The 25,516-nt window shown below is 24.8% G+C and overlaps 1 protein-coding gene and 1 long non-coding RNA gene across 2 annotated transcripts; one reads left to right on the top strand and one right to left on the bottom strand.

Moving 5' to 3' along the window:
- Positions 1 to 1,707: 1,707 nt before the first annotated feature.
- LOC145842781 (uncharacterized) lies at positions 1,708 to 4,582 on the bottom strand. Its single transcript, XR_014370215.1, has 3 exons — positions 4,489 to 4,582; positions 2,838 to 3,031; positions 1,708 to 2,037 (listed from the first exon to the last, which is right to left on the bottom strand). It is a non-coding gene; the product is annotated as an uncharacterized LOC145842781 (long non-coding RNA).
- A 4,631-nt stretch (positions 4,583 to 9,213) lies between these two features.
- Positions 9,214 to 25,007, top strand: LOC145842173 (sorting nexin-25-like). Its single transcript, XM_082949572.1, has 19 exons — positions 9,214 to 9,450; positions 10,020 to 10,199; positions 12,861 to 13,039; positions 13,737 to 13,917; positions 14,298 to 14,391; positions 15,366 to 15,448; positions 16,702 to 16,783; positions 17,110 to 17,214; positions 17,570 to 17,764; positions 18,002 to 18,146; positions 18,478 to 18,599; positions 19,790 to 19,937; positions 20,223 to 20,368; positions 20,983 to 21,105; positions 21,399 to 21,601; positions 21,968 to 22,099; positions 22,422 to 22,548; positions 23,405 to 23,560; positions 24,857 to 25,007. Exons 1-19 carry the CDS (start codon positions 9,335 to 9,337, stop codon positions 24,923 to 24,925), a joined length of 2,586 nt encoding a protein of 861 aa, XP_082805698.1. The 5' UTR covers positions 9,214 to 9,334; the 3' UTR covers positions 24,926 to 25,007.
- The last annotated feature ends 509 nt before the right edge of the window (positions 25,008 to 25,516 follow it).

Below are 25,516 nucleotides of genomic sequence, written 5' to 3'. Positions count from 1 at the left end.
GTTTTTAGCTGCGTGTGTAAAAAAAACCTGTAACTATAGGAGACAACCGTTTTATATCCTAATGATTTAAATATTTTTTCTTTTATTCTAATTCAACTAATTTCTTTTAACACTTGATTAGTTGTGTTTTTATTATAATCAAGTTCTGATTAAACAATGAGTGCGAGCTTTATAAACAGCTTGTAATATTTATCAACTTATAACAAAAGTTCTAGCGTATTTAGTATGTAAATGTTTGTACTGGATACATTAAAAGGTTTTTAATGGATTATTTCCAGCTTTAGACAACAAGTGTATTAAATCCTTACTAAAAATACTAAGAATACAAATCACTATAAAAACTAAACACTGAATAAATTTTTAACAATAGCAGCAATTTTTATCTAGTTTTAACTGTTGATGTAAATAACTTTTACATTTAGATTTTAACAGAATTCCAAAAAACATACCAAAAAGATTAACTTTTTATTTTATTTTAAAGATAACTAAAACTAAAAAGAACTATATTAACTAATGGTTGAAAATGTGTGAGTAAGGATACCACGTAAAAAAAACTATAACATAATTATGTTGATTATTTTTCTACAAGTTTCAAACACAAACGTTAAAAGAAAGTAAAAATTAAGTGTTAGTATAAATTCATGATTTTGTAGGTGACCTATATTAAATGAAGAACTCAAAAACTTTTATTCAGTTAAAATTTATTTTGTAATTATAGTATACTAATATCATGTGCATAGAAAATTTGATAGAATTTAATTTAATGCAATCAATCGAAGTCTGTTGCTTATCTGACTAAAAAACAAACAATAAAAATTATACTGCAAACACTATATTGTGCAATCTAAAAATTAAAAATTATAAAAATTAAATCTTTTGTAGAGCTAAAAGGAATTGGTTAATAATTAGTGTTTATAAAATTTAGACCACAAATTTAATAAACAAGTAATAAATGTTTTTTTTTTTTCTAAAGCAAAAACAATTTTCTAACTAGAAATGCAAATTCCTGACTCTTTTATAAATAACATCAAAGTTTTATGTTCATTAATGGTAATGACATTAAAAATTGTTATTGGAAAAACAAAATCGGCTCCTACACCGAAAAAAGTTGTATAAGAAACATTTTCTTGACATTTATTAGACTAAATGCAAACCATTTTATTAGTTTTAGTTAGTACTTATTTAAAGAACTCTTATGGATACTACAACCATTGATGTGTTTGCTACTTTCAACTCAATCTTTTATTTTTAATATTAACTGTTTGGACACAAAAATTATAGTTTTTACTTAGGTAAAATCGTGACTAATCTTGACAAAACTAGTAGATTTTTCAAAAAATATTCAGTAAATGTATATATTTTTTCATTTATACAAAACATAACTATCTATAATTATAAAAAATATTTGAAGTAATTATTTTATTAATCTTTAAAATACAAAAACTTACTTTTCTAAATTATGTGAAATAGTAGTAAACTAAAACACAAGCTTTATAGTTTAAAAGACATTCTAAATAATACTTATACTGAAAAAAACATTCGAGCATTTTAAGTTAACATTAATAAAGATTTCTATTTTATTAAATTGAAAAAAATAGCTAAAACATTTGTGATAAAAATGATTGTTCTTAAGCATACACAAAATAAACAATAATAGCTTTCAAAAAGTAAATTTAATCAAATGATTTTTTTAAGGAAACTATTTTTTAATTAAATTTAAAAAAAACATTCTACAGACACAAAAAAAGTGAAAAATAAAGTTTTTTTTAAGTGCTAAATCTTTTAGCTCACTTAAAAATAAATAAAAAGTTAGGAGTCCAAAAATAAAAAATTGTATGTAGTATATCAAACAACTTTCACAAACTAAAATAAACTAAATTGCTTTTATAGGAACATGGTAGTTTAGATTAATTGTCATTGAAACTTGCACATTCTGATAAGAATAAGGACTAGGAAAATAAACAAAGGAGAGCAGATAAGTGAAGTTCTCATTGCCTTGTCATCTCCATAAGCACTCAAGTTGACACAGAGTAAAGACTGTTGAAAATAAAAATATTCAAACTTTTAACTTATATGACTTTTAAAGAATAAGCTATACTTTAGCTTAAAAATACATCTTATTAGCACATAGTAAGTTTAACTTGACATGCATATGTTTAAATTCCGACCAAAAAACTTAAACATTGCTAAATAAAAACACATAAAAATTTAAGAATACTCCATAATAACTTTGTTAAAGAAAACATAAAAAGAAATAAAATGTTACTACATTAAAAGAAATTATAGAGTGTTTTCAAGTGAAAACTATATTAAGCAATATTTCATGTACCTTAAAAGGGATTATGAAAAAAAACTCTTAGTAAATAGTAATAAGTAGTTAATTAGGGTTGCCAAATGCTTTTGGCAAGTTTTCTTCAGGTTTACAAAATTTAAAATTACAAGTTTTAGGGTCTATTTTCAGTTTAGAATTAAGTTTAAGGTAAACAATTTTGTTAAATAGTAAAACAAAATTGAAAAAATATATTAAAGCTTCTTTAAAGTATTATTTTTTATTAAAAAAACTTTTGATGATGACAAAAAAAAATATCTACAAGATAGATTACTTGTGTCAAGTCAATATTTTACTACTTGATGTGTAAAAGTTGCTAAAAAATACAGGTTTTTAAGTGATTTTTCTTCAAAATTTTTCAAATTCCAGGTTTTACAGTTTTTTTTTTTGCCCAAATTATCAAATTCCAGGTTTTCCAAGACTCCAGGTTTTTTGGCAACCCTTAGTGATCTATTATAAGGCATAAATAAGAAAAAAAATTATAAACCTCATAACAAAAATAACTTACAACAAAAGCAAATGAGTTAAAGTAGAATTGTGAAGCCCACATAAGTCTTTTCAAAGCACCTTGTCTATTGTCATTATCAATACAATCTCTAAAGAATACAATTATAGTGAAGTAGAAAGCAAGTGCGCTTGCACAGTAAAGTGGACTAAATACAAACCACCATGAGAAAGATGAGTAGCTGTCTAATTTCAAACCTAAAATATTAAAATATGTTTTAAAAAAATGTAAAGCTGTAATATATTACATTAAGGGCTGGAAGGTAACATCCATATAGTTGTTGTATAATTAATTTTGTTAAAGGGTATTAACTGCACATCTTAAAGAGCTAAAATGATTATTTTGAAAACTAGAAGTAGTTTCTAGGTGAAATTATTAGAAAATATCATCAAAAGAAGTTAAAAAAAAAATTTTTTTACATTGAAGAAGGTATATTATTTTTACGTTTTTTCCAACATATGTTTATATTTTTCAAAAAAAAAATTGTCTATTTATTGTTACGAGTATTAGAATTTAAACAAACAGCTAAGTTGTTGAACTAAGCTGGAATGTTTAAACTGTACTTTTTAATGAATTTTCATAATTATGACAAATATAATCTACTAAAAAACAAAATATTAAAGATTCTTTAAAACATTTTTGAGATTCAACAAAAGGTTTTAAGCATTTATTTTTACAAATATGTACTGACTGATTTTGTCTTTAATAACTAAATCTTTATTTGGAAATAATTTCACATATCGATTTTATTGTGAAAATATTTCTCAATTTTTTTTAATCAAAAATTTTCAAGCATTTGAACTGAGAAAAGCTGAGATTTTCAAACTTTTAAATAGAAAAACTGATTTAGACTGACATTTTTCAACTTTATTCATAAAAACTGATTTAGCCTGACTTAGCCTGACGCGCATGAACCCTGTGTTAAGTGTTTTCATGATTTTAGAGAAGTAACAGTTAAAATTTCAAAAAGGCATAGTAGTTGGCACCCTTTTGCAAACCAAATACTTACAATGGAAAAACAAAACTATAATTTACCACTGGCACTACACTATTTTGTTACTTAAATTTCAATTTTTATGATCATTTATATCAGTTGGAATGTCAAAAAAGGAACAATCTTAATATGCTTAAAAAAATACTTTCAACCTCATTTTTTTCAAACAAAAAGAAATTAGGCTATAGGTTATCCTTTAATGATAACACTTTTTTTTTTGAAAACAAAATTATATAAAATTAGTCAATTTATGTAGACACATTTTTGGTGCCCTTTTTACAAGTCCTGGACAAGACGCTAAAAGGTTTCCAACATGTATATGACTCAATAACCAAAAGGTTTTTTAGTGCACCAGGTCCTAGAACCAAATGTTTTTGTTGTTCTACAAGAGCAACTACAAAAGAAAGATAAAGTCACAAAAAAGTACACAATAACTTTTTAAAAGTAAGCTATACAAGAAAAATCAACAACTTTTTAAAGAATAACTAATCTAAAATTTATGCAGGCTAAGTTAAAAATGAAAAAAAAAAACAAGTTCCGCATGTTTATCTCATCATTTCAGTACCTCTATCTAGAGAATGTATTTTTATACTGTTTAAAACATTTTTTATAAATTATTGATATAGTTAGTTTATTAATTAAATGAATTTTCAAACTTACTTAAAAAAACTAAAAAGACTATGAATCCTACACAATTTAACAATATTTCAAATATTGAAATACCAAATATTCTTACAGCTTCAGCCAACATTATTGTATGCTTTGCATTTAACATTGCTTAAATTTATAAATTCAAAGTAATAACTTAGGGGATTATTTAATTTTTGAAACGATTTTTTTTAATCTCTAGCTCCAGCCTAGCCTAACCTATGGATGGGTAACGTACTGCTCGCAGGCTAGATCTGGCCAATGAAATGAAAATGACTGTTTGAACAATATAAACAGAATTTAAGTAGAATCCGGTCAATGATTGCGAAGGATGAAACACCAGCCCTCAATCATGCAGATCTAGCCAGCTAAATAAATTTAAAAACTTTCACCACATAAAATAAGATTTAAAATAAATAAAATATATTTTATTTTGAACGATAAAAGAAAAGCGCTAAAAAAGTTCGGTCTAGGGATTTGTTGTTCAAAGAACCTTTTGATTATCGATTTGTACACAACATAAAAGACAAAAGTCATAGCTACAACTTACAAAAAGTTTTAATTATACACTAAGCATTAAAAAACAAGATCAGATAAAATTAGTTTTTTGTTAAAATGAACTAGATAGTTTAGCATTTTTTATGAATTTATTAAAATTAAAACGCTCTTGCCTACCTAAGACTAAATATCTCTACATCAGCTCGCTGACCAGAAAACTAGCTCGCTGACCAGTCTTACTATTATTATTATTAGTGTTCTGGCAGATCCCAAGATTTGGACTCGGATCCGGTCGGAACCCAGTTTCAAAATAAGATTCGGATCTGGATTCGGCCAAATACTTATTTTAAAATAAGGTTCGGATCCGGCGAAATCCTAATTTCAAAATAAGATTCGGATTCAGACCAGGCCGAATCAGAAATTTTTGGATTCAGTAGATAACTTTAAGCTTATTGAAATATAATAGTTAAAGAAATTTAAAAACTGTTTAAAAAAATATTAAATTAAAATTGAATAGGTTGTAAAACATACAAGGTTATGAAAAAGTAAGCAGTTGAAATTTTAAAACCAATGTAAGTTAATATAATGTCAATAAAGCAATCTTTCCATTAGCGTCTACTTGTGTGTTTAACTTCGGTTTTTCATAATTTTAAGTTCATCATAAAATCACAAATAAGGTTGCTATAGACAATAAGCATTTTTCAATTGTATATGATCAGCGGTTCATAGAGCTCTTAGCTAAATTAGAGCCAAGATACGTAATTCAGAGTACTAAGTACTTTAATGAAACCATACTTCCACAGGCTTATGATTGTCTTCAGCTGTAATTATTTAATGAGTTATTACATGCTTCGTTTTTTTCATTCATCGATTTTCCGCTTTCCCTTCTTATCTTTAAAATAATGTTTTAGAGTTGCTAAAATCAAATTGTAAAATGCATATCTGTTGTGAGGTTGATCGAAGTGGTGATTCTCCTATATCGCCATCAGAGAAATCAATATCATAACCATCTACAAATTTTGACCCAAAGAAGTTTTCAACTTACTATTCTTTGTTTAAAACAAAATCAAACACAGCTACACAGGAGAACAAGCAACAGGGTTCTGCTGATGAAGAAATTAAAGCAGAAATTAGTGGCGTTTTTACTACAGAAAATTTGAATTCGGAAACTAAAGAGGCTAAAGTCTAAATTTTGTAGAACTTAAACAAAACTAAATACAAACATCTTACCAGCTTTGCAAAGAAATATTTATCTGCACCACCATCTTCTGTGTATTTTGAAAGATAGTTTTCTGAAGCCAGTAATTTGTATGAGCAAAAGCGTAATTGACTGCTTCTAAAAACCAGCGAAAAGATTTTATTTTTCCGCCACAATTTGAAAAAAAAAAAAATTTATTTAAAAAAGTATCAGAGTGTAGAGCAGACTTGCTGAAAAGCAGTAACATATTTACTCAAGCGTGAAATCGTTAACATAAAACAAAAAAATGGTTTTACGCTTCAGTGTTTAATTGACATGATAGTAATTACCATTTTACCAACTCTAGTGTAATTGGATCTTTTGCAATTGTAGTTTGTTTGATGTTTTTAAATAGTTACTTAAATAAATTTATACTTCTTTTTTGTAATAATAAAGCGTAATCCTAAGTAAACTTAAAACCCTTTTATTGTAATTGTAACTTCAATTCTTTTTTATGCCTTTACTATAGTTGGTGGTTTGTTTAAATTTATTACAGCTGCATGTTATTTTCAATTGTACATTGTTTTATAATTATAATCACTTACGAAAGTTAATGTTCTATTTCGTTTACCGTAACATTAAAACTTTCATCTTTAGTTAAACGTAAAATATTTAAATTTTGTTTGTGATTTGTTTTCTGCTCTAAGCATTTATTAAAGTCAACTATTTAACGATTTTAAATAACACAAAATACAAAAATACAAGTAAATTGTGAATGTTGCTTGCATGTATTTCAAAATGTTTAACTAAGTTTTTGTGTATAAAGCTTGATTTTTTTGTATTTTTTAGCAACACGTTCGTTTGCTTTAAATATAAGTTGTTCTTACAAAAAAATTAGTTTATTCATTAACACGATTCTAACGTGGATCAAATATATTATTACTAAATAAGTAATATTATGATATAGCTTTTATTTGTAAACTGTTATTGTACTTACATTACAAGCAACTTAAATCTATAGGATTCCAATTATTAGAGTATTCTGATTTGGATCTGGCTGGATCCTAATTCTAAAATGAGATCTCGATTCGGATCCGGCCGGATCCTAACTTAAAACTAAAATCCATATCCGGATCCGGACGAATCCTAATTTGAAAATAAAATTTGGATTCGGATCTGTCCGAATCTAAAGTTTTTAGATTCGAAAGGTCACTAATTCTTAATCTTACCAAGAGTAATAATTTGTACTTTTTTGTAGAGCCGAGTTATTGCTACGAACATGACATTTGAACTATTAACAATATTTGCATTATTGACCTGCGTTGTTATTATAAACCAGGAGATTTATATAAAAAACTATTTTTAATGTATAATTTACAATTTTTCAGCATGTATCAAAATTAAAATTTTGTTTTTGTGCTTTTCTAATAATAAAAACTATTTCAGAGACACAATACACATTACAAATTCGAAGTTTATTTCATATTGACGTCGTTTCGACTTTTGTTCGGTCATTATCAAAATTAAATAAACTATAAATCTGTAATGTGTATCTCTTTGAAATGGTTTTTAAAAGCTTAAGTATCCCCTTCTGTATTTTCTAATATTGTTTTTTTTTTTATTGCATTGCACCTATTTGGCAAAGTTGAAATAATTTTAAATTTTGTTGTATAAGTGGTTGTAAATTATAAATATTAGTTCTTAAATAGTTGTGAATTTTTTAAACCAATTCAGTCTAAAATAATTCTTAAAAACTGCTAAGTTTATAAAATGTTCCCTTATAACGAATCTGAACTAAAAATAAAGAAATCTGCAAATCGAATCTAATAGTAAGTAAAAACTTTGTTCACAATCTAGTATTTTTTCAGAATAACAATAAGACTATTTTAAATAATCATTTAGAATTTTCGCTATAAATTCTTTTCTAAATTGATGTTATATTTTAGTTATTATTATAGTTTATTTAACGACAAAAAGGTGCTCAAAATATTTGGCCCTACGACCTGGTGCACAAAGAGCCTTTTAGTTATCGAGTCGCACACCAAGGATACCTTTTAAGATATTGTAATATTATTTTTATTAAATTTTGTCATAAAATTTTAAAGCTGACGCATGTTTATAACATTATACCAAATATTCATTTGCTTGTATGGAAATTAAACCTAAAGCTCAGAGTGATTTGAATATTTGCTGAATCAGCAATTTTTTAATAATTTTATTTATTTTATTTTTATTTGTTACTTAATCTAACCCACCTTACCCAAAGATATTAAACATTTATCAAAAAATAAACTTTTCTTTAACTAAAAACAAACAAAAAAAAAATTTTCCGACTCAGCAATTATGAATGACTACTCATACGACTCAACTTTAAGTTTATTAGTACGCTTGTACAGTGTAGTAAACCCTTTTTTATTTTTAACAAATAAAGATTTTACAATGGGGCTTTCCCTAAACACTTACTGCAAGCTAGATTTCGTATTTTTATAAAAATAAGAATTAATTCAACAAAAATAAATAAAGAAAATATGAATAATTTCTTCCTAAAATTCATAATAAAAAATCTTTTGTGAATAGATTAAAAAAATTAAGTTTGGTTTAAAACTAAGCTCAAAAAACCAAAATAAAGTTTAATGTATTTTTTATGTCTCGATACCCTTTACAACAAAAAAGTTTCTGGTCAAAGCAAGTGTGTTTATGTAAACAGTATTTAAACTTTTTAAACTTTCTAAACAGTTTAATGAACAACATAAAAAAAATCTGATTACTATTATTTTTAGAACATTTAAAAAATATAGATAAATAATGAGTCAAGAAATAAGTAAAATCATTTATGTAAGCCTGTTTGTATTACTATTAGCATTACTTATGGTTGGAAATTCTATAGTATGGATGTTGACTAATTTACTGTTCACCTTAATTGCTTTAATTAGTGGATGTGTCAGCAGTTTGTTTTTGATAGTCTTTATAATAAACAACAGTGAAGCTGAACTAATTAATCAAATAGAAGAAACAACAGAAAAAATTTCCTTTTTAGGAAAACTTAAACTATCTATACTATATTTAAAAAATAAGCTTATTAAATCAGATACTGTGAATTTTTTTGAGAAGCAAATTAAAGCCAAACAGTTCACTATTTATGAGAAAATTCATAAGTTAGGGTTAAGTGATACTTCTTGTTACATGAAAACAGTTTATGATAAAAATAAGTACAGTGAAGAAGTATGCATGTCAAAAGAATTAACACAACTACTAAATAGATTATTTGACTATTCTTACCGTGACTTTGTAGAAATTTGGTTAGTTTTACCATATTTTTGAATTTCTTAACTTCCTTCATGTTTGAATTTATACTTAAAAAGTTTTTAATACTAAAAAATAATTGGTAAGTACTTATAGTAAATTAATTGAAACTGAAAATTAATATGTCAAAGGTAAAGTTAAAGGTACTAAGAGAATTTAATTAAGTTTCTCAATTTTAAAGTTTTAGTACATTTGTAACAAAACTTTAATATGTAATTATGTTGAACACGTTTTCTTTTTAAGTTTTGCTTTTTTTTTTTAAGTTTAGAAAGTATTATGTTAGCTATTTTTTGTTAGTTTCATTTGTTGAGTAGAATTGACAATTTAATTTTTTTTATTACACTTCAGTAAGTAACTCAGGTAATAGTTACTGAATCTTAGTTAAAAAAAATATATATAGTCATAGCAAGACTTACTTAAAATTTATAGAACTAAACATTAAAAACTTTCCAATATATGAACAAAATAATTTATGAATTATTTTTTGTAAAGAAAAAATATCTTTTGTTTTTATTCTAAAACTTATAATGTATGTAAACATTTATCTGAATAAAATGTTTTACAGGTATGCACAAGTCAGTTATGATGAGGGTAAATTTCATAAAATGTTATGCAATGATTACTGGCAGATGGTTGCAAGTATTTCAAAAAGATTACAAAAAGTAGATTTTTTACACTTAATAATGTGTAAATACACACGGGTGTTAACAGAATACTTTACTGAGTTAAGAACAACTGCCTGCATGTTAGTTTTTTACAAAGTTATTTTTATTTTACAAACTTTAATTACAAAAAAGCATAGAATACATTTAAAAAAGGATTTAAAAAAGTTTTGGCCTAGCTATATATACTAAGTATGTGTATAAATTGTTGTACTTGTCTTTTATTTTAGGTATAAATTTCTTTTTTTTAACTTAATAACCAAAAATTATTATCAAGAGAGATTTTTCTTTCTGATTAACATTTTTTAAGAGAATTCGATTGAATATTCATGTTAATATTTGTCTATTGGAAAGATGTGCTTTTTTAATACCAATTGTATTGGCTGCTTATCAGCTTATCAAACATGACAATATCCATATAGTTTCAATTTATAGTTGTTTGAAATAAATGTCTTTAAAGAATAACCTTTTGCCACAGAGAGAAATTGTAATGCATTTATGGTAACATGAACAATATTAAAAGGTAGTATAGATATGTCAGAACAAGAAAAGTATGTCAACTATACTAGTGTTACATTGAAAATTTTATAAAATCCATTTTAAAAATAGACAAGCAGAAAAAGTAAATGTGACTGAGCAGGAGATTTTGGGTATAATCAAGAAGCCTGCAGTCACTCCTGTTTTAGTTGTTCTCTTATTTTCAGATTTCCTCAGTACAAGCAAAACTTAAAAGAGATAACTTGGAAACTTGTTGCCCATTTAAATTAAAAGTTCTTACATCTGTACTTGTTCTAAGAATGGCTGCAATCAAGTGGTAGAATTCACAGACGTCATTGTAAAAAGATGTACTGGTAACTGGACTAACAGATAAATATTTTTATAAAAAAGTACTAGTATTGAAAAGTCTTGATTTAAGAAACATAAATGAAAAAAAAAATGAGGGAAAGAAGATTGCACGTGATACAATGAATCAATCTACTGTTAACTCATCAGTTGTCTCATACAATTCAATAAAGAAATCGATTAAAAACATACTGGTAGAAAAACTTATAGTATGAATAGCAAATTGGCTGAAATATTTGTATTGAGCAGAAAGAACATAAAGTATTTTAAGGTTTCTGTCTGCCAAAAAGGCTGGACATTGTATCAACAAAAGTGACATCAATGTAGCAGATAATGTGCTAATGAAACAAGTGTACTTTTGATTGGTGGATTAAATTCACATATTTTTGATGATTTTTTAGATAATCTTCAGTAGTCAGGTATCTGAATGCTGGTACACAACTTTTAAGTAAGCATAAAGATAATGTGCAGAAGTCAGTTGTCAATCAAAATGAAAAATTTCAGGTTATCAGTAACTATTCCTTAAGTTTTAAACAAAGACTTACAGTAGCAAAATTTATTTGCAACTTATACTGATGCCTTGAGTATTGTCAAGTAAGCTTTATTGTATAATTTTAAATAGCATAGTCAGTAATGAAAAAATCACTTACAGACCAAAAAGTTTTTGCTTTTGTAGAATATTCTGATGTTAGAACCATTGAAAGTGTTTTGTAGCCTTCCATCACACTATTGATGGAGCTGAAGTCTGAAAAACTTGCACAAATGTCAATGAAGAAAGGATGTTATAGTGGTGGTAATTGTCCAAAATTAACGTTTTGTGTAGTGACAATGGAGGTGGTTCACAAAGACTTAGTTAGAGAAACAAAAAAAATTCAAAAATGTACAATCCTATGTCAACATTTATTGATTAAAAGCGGTTCCATGATTTGTAGAGTATTCTACACAGCTATGGGTTTTGTTATTCTATGGAAGTCTTTTATGACTATTCTAATGGTTCCACTTCAGTAAACCAATTGTGAATCAAGTAGAGAAAAAGTGTGTTTTGTTTTGATGGTTTTGACATCAAAATAGTGTTTTATTTTTGTTATGTACGTTGTGGAACCACAATGTGCCAGGGAGGCTTGAAAGTAAAGTGATTGTTAAAAGGTATAGATGATAAACCAATGAAAGCTATAAAAGAATTTAGCATGGAAATTTTTATAATTTAATCTATAATTTATTGTGTTCTCATAGCTTTTTAGTTATGATCTCTTGTTTAAGGTTTTAAGAATTTTAGCTGTTTATAATTATTTTTTATTATTCTAAAGTTTAATTCTATGTTAGAAAATTTGCTACTTTACAATCCTTTCTAATTAAATATTTTTTGGTTATAAGCTAAGGGGATGTAGAGTTATGTAAGTCATTGAATTGTTCATTATTGAAAAATAAATTACAAACATTTTTTAAAAGGTTTTATTCTTCAGAAACAGCGCCTGATCCATAGGCATTAATTAAAATATAACTATATAAACTAAATTAAAAAAAAATTTTAGTATGGTATTTCATTCACTGAGTTATATTTAAAAAATGCTATTAAGTTAGGTTATTTAACTATTATAGATAATAGTAAGTAAATTAGTCTTATAAAAATTAATTAAAACAAATAATTTTTAACTTTTGAAAGTCATTAGAAATAGGTTATAACGAAGCAACTTAAAAAGAAAACTAATGGAAAAAGTTTAGCCTAAAAAGGAAAATTTATAATTATATTTTAACTAATATGCATTTTAAAAATCAGTAAACTTTTTATGAATTTAAGTGGCATTTATATATAAAAAATATACTTTGAAAAGTATGTATTTTTATATAAATTTTAAATAAACTAGTAAATTAAGGACTCATATTTTACTTATTTTTTCAAGGCCAAGAAGTAATGAAGAAAGGCCTGATTTTCAACTACATTGGTGTATGACTAGTTTGAGTACAGAAAGTGATTTTTTGAGAAAAGTTAGTGACTATGTCATTACTCTTACATTGCCACTGTCATCTTTAAAAATAACGAGTACAAGATTAATTCTACGAGAGATATTTGCTAATTTAGGTTTGTCCTTTTATTAACATGTTTCTTTAATTCCTTTTCAATATACATCTGTAATTATGTAATACAAATAACTGTTTAAATTATCTTTTTGAAAAGCTTAGTAACAAACTATTTTTAAATTTTTTGTACAGCAAACGAAAAAAGCAAAGGGAAAAGTATTTATTACTATTAATTGTTAAATAAATTCTTTGAAACGCATCAGTTTTTGATTTTTGGTAAACTAAAAATTTTTTGTAACAATTTTAATTTAATTTATTATTAATTGAACTTTAGCTAAGCATTTTTTAGTATAAACTATAAAAGGAGATACCTTTGTTTATATATGATTTATGAATGAATTTAATATTATTGCATTTTTAATTAGTTCTAATAAATTTTTATTATATTTTGTTTAAATATTTTTTTGTACTTGTAGAACCTTTATAATATTTTTTAATATAAATTTTGGTTTAATATGTTTTTAATTTTATAAGTTGTTAAGTATGTTGAATACTTGAAAAAAATATAGCGTTGGTTTTAATTTTTAACAATTACATACTATTTTTGAATGAAAAAAAAATTTAACAACAATAACTTATATTAAGTTTTATTTGAATATATGAACAGTATTTTACTGCTTAAAGTATATTTTTAAGTTTTACTAGTCAAAATTATTAAACATATATATTTATATTTTTTAAAAGCCACTTATTTTTAGTTCTAGAAAAGACAATAACCTTATTAAGTGATCCTAACTTTATAAACGAAAACTTGTTGTGGCTACTTGATGAACAGACCTTAAGTGAACCAGATAAAGCTTATTCGTATGCTGCAACTTACGAAGATTTCATAAAAATTATTAACAAATGCGATGATCTAAACACTCTGTATCAAATCAGGTATATTTAAATCTTGTAACTAACAACAGTTTTTTATTGTTTGTAAAACTAAATTACACTTTTATTAAAGAAGCATTTTTTTCTGTTACTAGTTAAATTTCGTCGCGAAGTTAAGTAAACCAAGTTCTAAAAAACAAATAACAAACTCGCTCTTAATGTTTAAAGTACAGGTTTGAATATAGTTATATTGTATACTGGACGTTTTTTTTTCAAAATCTCAATGTTTTGTTTTGTAGGTAAGCTCTTTTAAAATTTTAGCTTATATATGAATTTTGATAATAGTAAAATAACAGGTAATTATAATAGTTACTAGCTGGTTGTCTTATAAATACTTTAAGATTATTATACTTTTTAAGATTAAAAATATATTTACTATTTAGAACAAGAATTTGTACTGAAATTTTTCAAGCAAAAACAATTAGTAACCTAAAGAAAAATACAAGCAAAGAGGGTAAAGCTAAAAGTATGGACAAGGTAAGTTTCTTGCGTTATGTATACATAACAAAGTTAAAGTATTTATTTATTTACTTTTCTTTGTCTAAAAGAATTGACTTTATTTTTTAATAAAGAAGTTATTAGTACACAACAAATTTATATTTTATATAATGGTATTAAAGCTATTAGTACTTGTTACATATTTTTAATTGTATTAGTAAAAATATAATTAACTTAAAAAATTAAAATAGCTATAATTTTAAGTAAAAAATCTGTACCTTACTGTACGTTAGATAAAAACTTATAATTACTGGTCTTTATATTGTAGATTTATATTTTACGAAATATTTACCAGATCCACAAAATTAGGTTCCGGATCTCATTTTCAAATTAAGATAAGGTTGGATTCCAAGTTTATTAAATAAAAATTTAAAAACTTTCAATTTGTTAAACAATACTTAAAATTCTGCTTTTAATAAATTATCTTATTTTCACTTTTCATAGTAGTGGGAAAATTTTATAGTCATTTGGCAAGATTTAAAATTATTTTTATTGGCTGTAGAAAATAAATCTTGGCGGGTTCCTCAAAATTTAAAAACTGTGATTTTATTTTTTTAAAGATTGTAATCACAGAATTGTAACGAAATAATTTTTTAAGTACTACAGTTTACGAAAAATAAAATTAATAGCACAATTAAAACCACATTTGTTATAAAATTGCTAAATGTTAGATGGTTGGCATAAATATTATAAAGCTAAAATTTACGGAAATTCAAACGCCAGAGGTTTTACTTGACAGCCCAGATCCAGTATATGGGCCATAGTTTGGCAATCCCGAACCAATGAACATATTTTATCTAATAGTTAATATAAGTTAGATAAAAAAATTCGTGTTTATTAATTAAGCAAATGCAGATATTTTGTCAATTCAAAAGATAAAAAAAAATATATACTTTTTATTTTGATAAGTATTGTTAAAATAAAATAAATACTTTGAATCATTTCTAATTTAGGGTGAACTCCTTATAAACAGGGACTTAAAACGTTACGTGAACCAATGTAACGTTGCTAAGCTTCAATGTGAAAAGAAAATAAAGTTTGTAAGCTTCACTGATTCACTTTTAAAGTTTTATCGCTCTTTGTTTTTTCAAGTTTTGTTTACGTTCTTTTTACTTATTTTTTTGAATTATTTTTGATAACAATAAAAGATTGAGATGTAATGTTTTTTATTTATTTTTTTTATATAGAGATTTATGATTTTTTTATTTGCTGTTTTAAGATAAAAGTTTTTTAGTAAAATTCATCACTAAAGAAAAAAAAAACTATGGTTTTTTTTTATTAGAAAATAAAGTCTAACGGTGTCTCAAAAGCTACAGTCAATAAAAAAACTATTTTTATGCTTTAATAACAAAATAGTTAAACTTAGAATTGTTTTTATTAAAACTTCAAATAAACTTTGCCGCTTAGTTTAATTGTTTGTTTAATACAGACTATGTTTAGTCCTGTAACATCGATATAAAGAAAAATCTTTGAATACTACAGGGTGAACAACAAAGTTTCGGGCTAATATCCAAGTTATTTTCTAAATCTAAAAATGAAACTTAAGTTCAAATGAGTAATTAAAAAAAGCTAAGAACTAATTAAAAATTTTTAATGATTTACCTTATTTGATAAGTTTATAAACTTATTTTCCCTAAATTGTCAACCAAGGCACACAGGTTTTTTAAAACTAATTTTAGCCCCATAAGACGACCGTAAGATGTACTAAGTAGTTTGAATCCTTTTAAAAACATGGTTCACTAAATATATTAACGTTTAAAAGCTTATTTATTTCTCTGAATTTATGTTTCCCGCGCAATCAAACTGAGTTATTGATTCTCTTTAGCTCATTTCTATAAGTTTTAAAAAGTTTCTATAAATATTTTTGTTTTAGAATTTACTAGATAAGTATTTGGATTAAATGCCACTTTGTTTTGAAAATTATTATTTTTTGACTTAAATCATCATTTAGTCTGAAATATAAAAATGCACAAAATTTTTTTGTTTACCCTTTAGGTGACAACTAAACTATTGAAAAACCTTGAACTATAAAATAAAAATTAATATAAGTTTGTTTTGAATTTTAATATTCCAGTACACACAACTTTGAAATTAAAAAGTACTTATGTGTAGTTTTTTTAAATGTCAGTTTAATAAACAACATTGTTTATTTTATACTTTATTTTAATTTTTTGTCTTGTCAAATTGTTTTATTGTTTTATAATAATAAATTGTGTTTTTTTTTTATCTTGCCTCTCTTCTTTATTACTATTTTATGTAACTTATTAATTAATACTTTTTATTAACTAGAGAGAAAATTGGAAAAGAATTGCCTTCTAATAACACAATTGTTAACGAAAAAAGCGAAAGTGATAACGTCCGTGAAAATCAGGTGAGTACAAAATAAGGCTATGTTTTTCAAGCTTAAAAGTCTTGTATGTTCCTTTTTGTTTCAAAGATTAAATTAAGACTTTATGCTTAATGTATAAGTTGTTGCTAATTGCGTTAACTTTAGATTTATGTTATAAAAACCATTTCCATACGAAGCCTATAACTTAAGAATGTTTTATATATTCTATTGTGAAAAGTTTCATGTTACCTAATAATGAAATGATTAGACAAAAATATTCTTAAGTTTTTATATTCTAACCAAAGGATAAGTATAATTTTTAAAAATTTTGTAACAGCATGGTTTTTAACATTTTATTGATAATTCAGCTTCTTTCGTTCGAAGAAATAATGAAATCACCAGTTGCTCGCAGCTATTTTTTAAAGTATTTAAGAAAAATCAACAAATTCCAGTTACTGAAATTTTGGGAACAAGTCGGTATTTTTTTTACTTAAGCCAATTATTATACCCGAATAATTACTTAATATATAAAGTTTTGTTATAACTTACTAAATCTTGAAAATGTTTAAAAAGTTTAAATGAAAATGATTTAAATAAGCCTCCATTTTTTATAAACACTTTAATCTAAGTGTACCTATAGGAACTTTATCAAGAAAAATTAGTACATTTAAAGTCAATTTACATGTAAATCAAGCAAAAGAGCTTTTGAAAATCATTAAAAAAATTTGTACTAAATATATGTAAAATAAACGCATACATTTTTTAAAATTGTATAGAGCTGTATATAGATTAAATTTAAACAATGAAGTATCAATTGTTGTGCTATAGATTGAGTTCATTCGCAAAAACACAGTAGAAGGTAAAGATATGGCTCGTATTGTGAGCCACTGTTATCAAACCTACATACATCGTGAATCAGCTGCCTCTATACAAATTAACATTGAGAAAGCAGTTCTGTCCGGCATGCAGGAGTGTGTGATTGGTAACAAGGATGCGCGAGATTTTTACAAAGTTCAACTGCAGGTGGTATTTTAGCTTAAAAAACTTTAAATATCAGAAAACTCGAGCAAACTTTTAAAAGCAAATTTACAAGTTTTCGTTTCCGTTTTTTACTCTACTTCTCGAAGCATTTTTCGAAAAGTTTTGCTGTACATTTTAAAATTACCATTGGTTATATTGTATTGTGTTTACAGCATTTTGTTCTTTCTTTTAATTACTTAGCTATATTAAGAAAATATGTTTAAAACAATAGTTCAACAGGTCTATGAAAAACTACATAGCGATCATTACCCTTCATTTGTTGTTAGCGATGTTTATGTAGAAAACCTATCTGATTTTAATACCTTAAATGATGATCTGAATAATTTTGACAGTAATAACCTTGTAAATTCTGACGAACTTAATGGTTTGTTTTAGTAAACTTTAATTAACTCGATTAATATTAGTTTCAAAAAAAAAAAAAAAAAACGAAATTGGTTTAAATTGAAATAACAAATAAAACCTTTTATACTACATTTCATGTGTTTGTTCTATACTAGATAACAAAAATAATATGAACTATATTTGTCTTGATACTAAAATTACTTAAGTAGTATTGTTATTTACTCAAATTTACAAACAGTAATGCGGTTTGAAAAATAATTACAAACTAAAAAAAAATAAATCATTTATTTCAAATAACTCTAAAAATTTGTAATATATAAAATAAAACTAAAGTTTTGACTCGAATTACACAGGCAATTGTAAAAAAACAATTTTTGATGATTTAAAAAAACAAATAAAAGAGATAGATGGAAAACTTGAGTACAAAGCTCAAGCTCTCGCCAGTCTTCGCCCTACATCAAAAAATCAGCCTAAGGTTGGTTTTAATTACTTTTTATCTTAACTTTTCTCTTACTATAAATATATATTAAAGTTTGTTTTGTACAAAAAAAATCTTAAAATTAGAAAAAAAGTGAATATTGATAATAAATGTATAAAAATTTTTTATCTTTGATAGTGAATTTTTAAATGTTTACAATTAATTTTAAATAGGTTTTATCTGTTATTACTTTTTATCTAGTAAGTTGATAAAAATTTGTAGGTATAATTTATAAAAGCTGAATTTTTAAATTAAAGTAGTCAGGGTTGCTACTTTACTGAAAACCTGGAAAAACCTGGAATTTGACAATTCAGGCAAAAAAAACTGGAAAAACATGGAATTTTAACAATTTTCACATGTTCAGTAGTAAAATTTTGGTTTTACTCAAAAAATCTATCATATAAATAAAAAAATTTTGTCATTATCAAATTTTTTTTTTAGTAAAAAGCATATTTAAAGTAGCTTTACAGTATCTTTTCAATTTGGTCTATATTATTTAACACAGTTTCTTACCTTAAACTTAAAACTAAAAATAGACCCAAAAATGTGTACTTTTAAATCCTGGAAGAAATTTGGAAAACCTGGAAAGAATTTTGAAAAAACGAGTGGCAACCCTGAGTAGTGGTCGGCATTATTTAAAAATTGGTAAACCAAATTTACTAGAAAATACCTTTTGCAGGCCACACCTTTATAAAATATTCTTTGCAAGCAACTGTAAATTTGAAAAGTGTTCTAAAAAATTTTTAACTTATTTAGACGAAAATTTCTATTAATTTTTTTTTTTAAAGCCCTGGATTGTTTACTTACATTAAATAAAGATCAAGTTTTAAGATTGTATAAATACCTTTAAGTTTCTTGTTTCACACATGTTGTTTTAACCTAAAAGATACGTTGCAATCCAGAGAAATCTTTTAGGCATACCAATCCTTGCATTAAAATATCTTGAGTATCTTCGAGATTATTTCATAAGTTTTTTTTTAATAATTTGTAAGCTTTGCTCTATGTCTTATTTTATTTCAAACTTAAATTGCTAAAAATCATGTCAGAGAATCTTATCTTAGTTGTTTTAGCTTATCGCGTATAAGTTCGTTATAATGGGCTCAATAACCAATTTCAAACTTATTCAGCTAATTAAACTTTACTGTCTGTGTAAATATATGACCAGCCAAGATTTATTTAAAATGCAGATGATGAAAAGACTTGTCCGTGAAATTACTGCATTGCAAAAAAACAAAAGCAGGTTACAGCTACAAGTAGAGAGATATAATTTGTGGTGGAAAAACTTGAATGACTGGAGCATTTTAATTTCAGAACCATACTTTAATAGTAATCAAGGTATTGAAAAAAAATTCTAATGATAAGCTCTGGTTATAGAAGTTTTGTTTAAATGTTGTAAAAAAATAGATGAAAGTTATATTACAAATTTTTCCCTAATACAAATGAAATTAGAGTAGAGTAAATTTACAGTACTAATTACAAATTGTCTATTAAGACAAACATTTTTTGTTATTAATGACTACAATAGCCTTTTCAACAAATTGGTTTTCATCGCTTTATAACATTAATACTTAACCGTTGAAAAATGTTTCTGAACTATATATTATAATTTTGATAATCTAGTTACCTCTGGAAGCGCTGCAAATTTTCACTATTGCATCACAATTCGTTTGTCAGATGATAGTGATGTAAAAGGTGATGAAGTAACAGGTTGGTCCGTGCAAAGAACTTTAAAAGATTTTCAAAATTTTCATGAAAGTTTAAAAAAGGTGAATAAGTTTTAAAATAAAAAAACTATTATCTTATAAACAACACTAAGGTTTTTCATTATAAAAAGAAATAAATAAGAAATAGTAACAGTTTTTGTTAGGTTTATCCATCATAAAAACAATCAGTAATTACATAAAAAATTAATGCTTAAACAAACTTGTATTAAACTGCAATATAGGATAAACCTAAAAACAAAATTATAAACAAAAAGTGATAAAACAAATTTTTTTACAGTTCTCTAAAAACTATTTAAAAAAACATTATTTAAATCATTTGCATTTTCAGTTGCAAGTATACATACAGATCATTTTCCAATATTTTTATAAATTAAAACCAACATTAACAAATGACTTAATCTTTTTTTCAACATATTTTGTTCTATTTTCTTTTATTAAAAAAATTTCATTGATGTTTATAAGGTTAGCTATAACGTTATTGAAATTTATCCAGCATAAAATAAATTTGTTTTAGATATGGCCTTGTAATTAATACACTACTACTTAACAATCGTTCCTTTTATTAAGATATCATATAACTCTATTGTAAACATTAAATTTTGTTCAGCTAAGTTTCTTACTTTGAAAAGATTTTAAAATATAAGTTTTCTGTACAGCATAGCAAATGGGTGAATGAATTTACATTACCAAAACCACCTATATTTAGATTACTTGGAAGTCAAAAATTTCTTTCAGAGTCTAGAAGAGAACTCGATATTTTTATGTTAAAAGTCATGAAGGTATTAAAAATTGAACTTAGTTTATTTACTGAAAAAAAAATGCTATTAGTAAACTAAAGTTGATGTTATAAAAATATATTTTAAAATAACAAGTATTCTGAAACATAGTGAGTTAAAAAAAAAAAATATTTTATAACTAATTTTAATGTTAAAATTGAAATGTGAAAGATTAATTTCTATAATATTAAAAAAGATTTAAAATGCTCTGAGTTTGTAGTGCAAAAGCTTAATTCCTTTTAAATATGAGCTACTCTACTGTAGATGTTTCAAACAAAGTTAATACTCTTTGATAGGACAGTAGCTTGACGCACAACGAGTTAGTGTTTGTATTCTTGTCGCCCGAGTTCAACGACAACAACTTTGACAATAATAATCAGTCTCAAGAAGGAATTTTCAAAGCAGGTATCAGCTTTTCGGATTTTTTCAAATGGCTGCCGCTTGAAGCTCTTGGCGGTCAGGCAGATGATGGTTCGGAAAGCGATGAAGAAGAAGATGTGTGAGTTTTTGAAACATATTATAATTTTATGAAAAAGTATAAAAAGTAATGTACAACTTAAAAGTTTTAGTTTTTTTTTAAGTCGTATAAAGTTGTTTTATTGGTTGGGTGAATATTTGTAAATAATTGTAGTATAACTAACATATAAAATAACAATATAACATAAGTGTTAAAAAAAATATAAAAGACTAAAAATTTAAGTTTAAGGATAAAAATAATTTTTAAACAGTATAATTATTTCAACCAATTTAAAACAAATTTATAAATTAGTGATTTATATTGTTTTTGTAACTAAGTTAATCTATTTTGAAACATTCAAATTATAAAGTACTAGAAAGTGTGTACAAACTATTTGTTTGTTTAAAGCAACATGGACTCTGTAGCATCTCAAGCATACGTTCTAATAAGCGAAGTATTTGAGCTGACAGGTGTGTTTCGTTTCATCAGGCACTCGCTTATAGTTTTCGTTAGAGTTGCTTTTGGGAGGAGCATCGATCGGTAATTTATTTGGTTTTACTCTTATGTTACTTTTTATTTCTTTAAAACGTAGTTATACACTTGACTTGACTATTATCATAACCAAATAATGTTCAGATAAAAATAGATTCCAGATAAATGCTAACATAGAACTTATATATTCTTTTGTGTTACAATTTCACCTAAAAATTGATTAGTTTAACTGTCATAGTATTTAAAAACAAGGTATTTGTAAAATTATGTTCAAAAATAAACAAAGACTATTAATAAATAGTCTATTTGATTATAAATGTAAGTTGTTGTTTTAATAAAGCTTACTATTGTTAAATTTCTACTATTGAAGACAACTGAGAGATACTTGTCAGTGGTTGACTTGCCAGAAAATGTTGTGTTCATATATTACAAAGTTTCTCGATACCATGTGGCCTGCTAAGGATAATAAAATGCAGCCACAACAAAAAAATGAGCAGGTATTAATAAAATAAAACTTTAGTACTCTAACAATGATTTTTTTTTATTGTTTCTGTTATTAAAAACTACATTCGTTGAAGTATTAATAAAATTCTTAAAATGTAAACTTATTATTAGGTAAAACTGTTTTTAAAACTAAATTAATTTATTAAACTTTAAGTATTCCGCTGTAGTGTACTAGATATTAGTTTTCTTATTAATGTATTATAAACGTTAAATCTATTTTTTGTCTACTTAACATAGCAGTATTGTTATTATAAAACAAATAGTATTTTTATTTGAAATTTGAATTATAAAATTCTTCTACAACGTTTACAAAATGTTAAATTTTTTTTTTCGATCTTTTTTAACCTTGAACTTAGATTATATCTGTAGATTTTTAGGGATACCTTTAGTTTTAGAGCTTTTTGTGAAAACACATGCAAGTTTTTTTTTCTCATTATTTAAAATACTCACCGAAATCATGTTTCCTGCTATGCCCTCAAGTTTCAGAAAACATCCTTAAATAAATAACAAATTGTTGAGTGTTAGAATTTTAAAAATCATTTAAAAACAAAAACTTTTAAGACAAAAAAAAAACACATTTTTCTGGAGATTTAAACGATTGAAATGGTTAAACGTAAATTTTAAAAAGGCTACATGTAAACTGTAAAAAAATGTTTATTTAAAAAAAGTAGTATACTTAACTTTAGTTTTAACTTTCTATAAAGTACGTATTTCTGCAACTATGATACTTTATCCTTTAATACTGATTTAAACTACTTTAAATGTTAAAGACTTAATTTAATTAATAGTTTATTAATTGAAAATATGCTTATTATTATTTCGTTACTGACCAAAAAAGTAAAAAAATAGGAAGTTGAAGAGACAAAACAAAAATTGAAACTGAAGATTCTTGAAAACATTCCTGAAAATATGAGTACAATGATCGGAGTACAAAACTGTAAAAGAGGATTTCTTAAATTATTTTACGCCTTCCAAGATAGGCAACTTAATAAGCACCTATTATATGTTAGTTTCTATGTTAGCTTATGTCGATTGTATACTAATACACCAAAATTTCAAAAGTTTTGTATTATAACCAACTTATTATTATTGATATTTATACTTAAAGTTTTTATACTAAACATTCGTTAAATTAGTTTATAATTTAGTTGTAAAATAGTTAAGTAGACTAATATCCATTATAACATTTTACTTCGACTAAGTCAAATTAAAACTATGTTAGTTGTTTTAAAAGTTTTTTAGAACACTTGCTAACAATGCTAATATTGGATTGCGTTTCACAAAGTTTTAGTCAAAGATCGTTTGAGGTTTTAAGATAGCAATGAAGTTAAAATAAAGTATTATCTTAGACTCCTAGTTTTCATAAAGTTTTGGTTATATCCTTTTGATCATCAGACTACATCATTTAGTAGACTAAGATCCGGGTTTCGTTTTTATTGAAACGAAAACTTGTCAGTCAATAAAAACAAAACCGACGTCTCAGTCTACCGAAAACTTGTGGTCTGATAATCTAAGTGGTATGCTTAAACCTTTGTGTCAACTTAAGCTTGTCTCACGACATTAAAAGTCCAAGTTTTGGCCCTGATAGATTTCCGCATATTTTTTATTTCATCATTGACTCCTAGTTAATGAAAATGAACATAATTTTTTTTGTAAACTTATTCTTTAAAAGATTACTTTAAAACCTGTATAAAAAATATATTTCGAGTCAGAGAAAATTTAAGTATACTTAATATTAATCTTCAAGTTTCAATATAAAAATAATTAATTTATAGTTTTAAAAAAGAACTAAATAAATTCATAAAGTGTTAGTATTACTTATGCTTTAAATTACTTTAACGTTAGTACTACTTTTACTTTTGATAAAAAAATATTTTATGGTTAATTAAAGCTTAATTAATAGTTATTAAATTTTAGTCATAGATAGTTCAATAAACTTCTAAGTGTTAAGTATATTGCTTTTGTTTTATGTTTTTTTCCCTAATAAACAAATAATGTTATAAAAGTAGTATTAAGTTAGCTATTATCAACCTTTGATATTTATTGATTATCTTAAAAACCTTGACTACGTTAAATTAGAATCTTATAAGTTTGTAGTGGTATATACAGATTTACTTTATTTCGTAATTTTTTATTGATATAAATTAATATGTTAACTCGAATAAGTTTTTTTTTTCATAAAATTTCTATTTCTTATTTTAACCCACTAATTTTTACTTTATTTAAATTATTAAGTTATCAATTTTAGTTGCTAAAGTAAGTGCTATATACTTTGAATATAAGTTATAATAATTTGTTTAGAAACTTCTCGAAGAAACTCTTGAAACGGTTTTTCCTGAAATAGTCAAAATTAAATCTAAAGAGAAATAAAAAGAGAAAATATAAAGTTTTTATGAACAATTTAAAAACCATTTTAAGTAAACAGTGCAATATGTTGTATTTATCTGCAAAAGCTCACTACTTTATGTAAAGTTTTGTTCTACATAAAACAAAGCAATATTTTTTTTTTAATATGTGCCTTCACATTGGGGAGTTTTGAATTTAAATACTTTGTAAAAGACTTAAAATATGTTGCATTTATTTTATATTTAGTTATAAAGTTCAAAAGATTCTTTAAAAAAATATAGTTACATCATGTTAATTAATAAATATTTCTTTGATGAAAATTTAAAATAAAATATATATTAAAACTACTAGAACTTAAGTAAAGTTTTTGAAAATTATCCAAAATAATGTTTGTGTTATTGTCTGATCAATGTAAATAATCAATAAAAAAAAAAAGATTCAAATAAAAAGATTATCATTTCTTTCAAAGCAAATAATTTTGAAAACTAAATAAAATTTTACTTATAGGTGGTTTATACATAAACCAGTTTGCTATGAAAATAACACAAGATGTAAAGAACCATTCGAAAAATAGTATTTTAAAAACCTACTATAATAATTTTTACCTTATTCAGG

The sequence above is a fragment of the Thalia democratica genome, chromosome 8, assembly GCF_965202585.1.
Source record: "Thalia democratica chromosome 8, ktThaDemo2.hap1.1, whole genome shotgun sequence".
NCBI lineage: Eukaryota > Metazoa > Chordata > Thaliacea > Salpida > Salpidae > Thalia > Thalia democratica.
Note: the sequence above shows the minus strand (reverse complement) of the source record. Positions and strands in the feature narration are given on the sequence as shown.

Bases quoted from the DNA above. Each gene is read 5' to 3' on its own strand.
- LOC145842173 (XM_082949572.1), top strand. From the start codon at position 9,335: ATGAAAACAGTTTATGATAAAAATAAGTACAGTGAAGAAGTATGCATG. The intron at 13,918-14,297 runs GTATATTTAAAT...TTTACTATTTAG, and splicing joins AACACTCTGTATCAAATCAG to AACAAGAATTTGTACTGAAA. The intron at 21,106-21,398 runs GTATTAAAAATT...ACTCTTTGATAG, and splicing joins TTATGTTAAAAGTCATGAAG to GACAGTAGCTTGACGCACAA.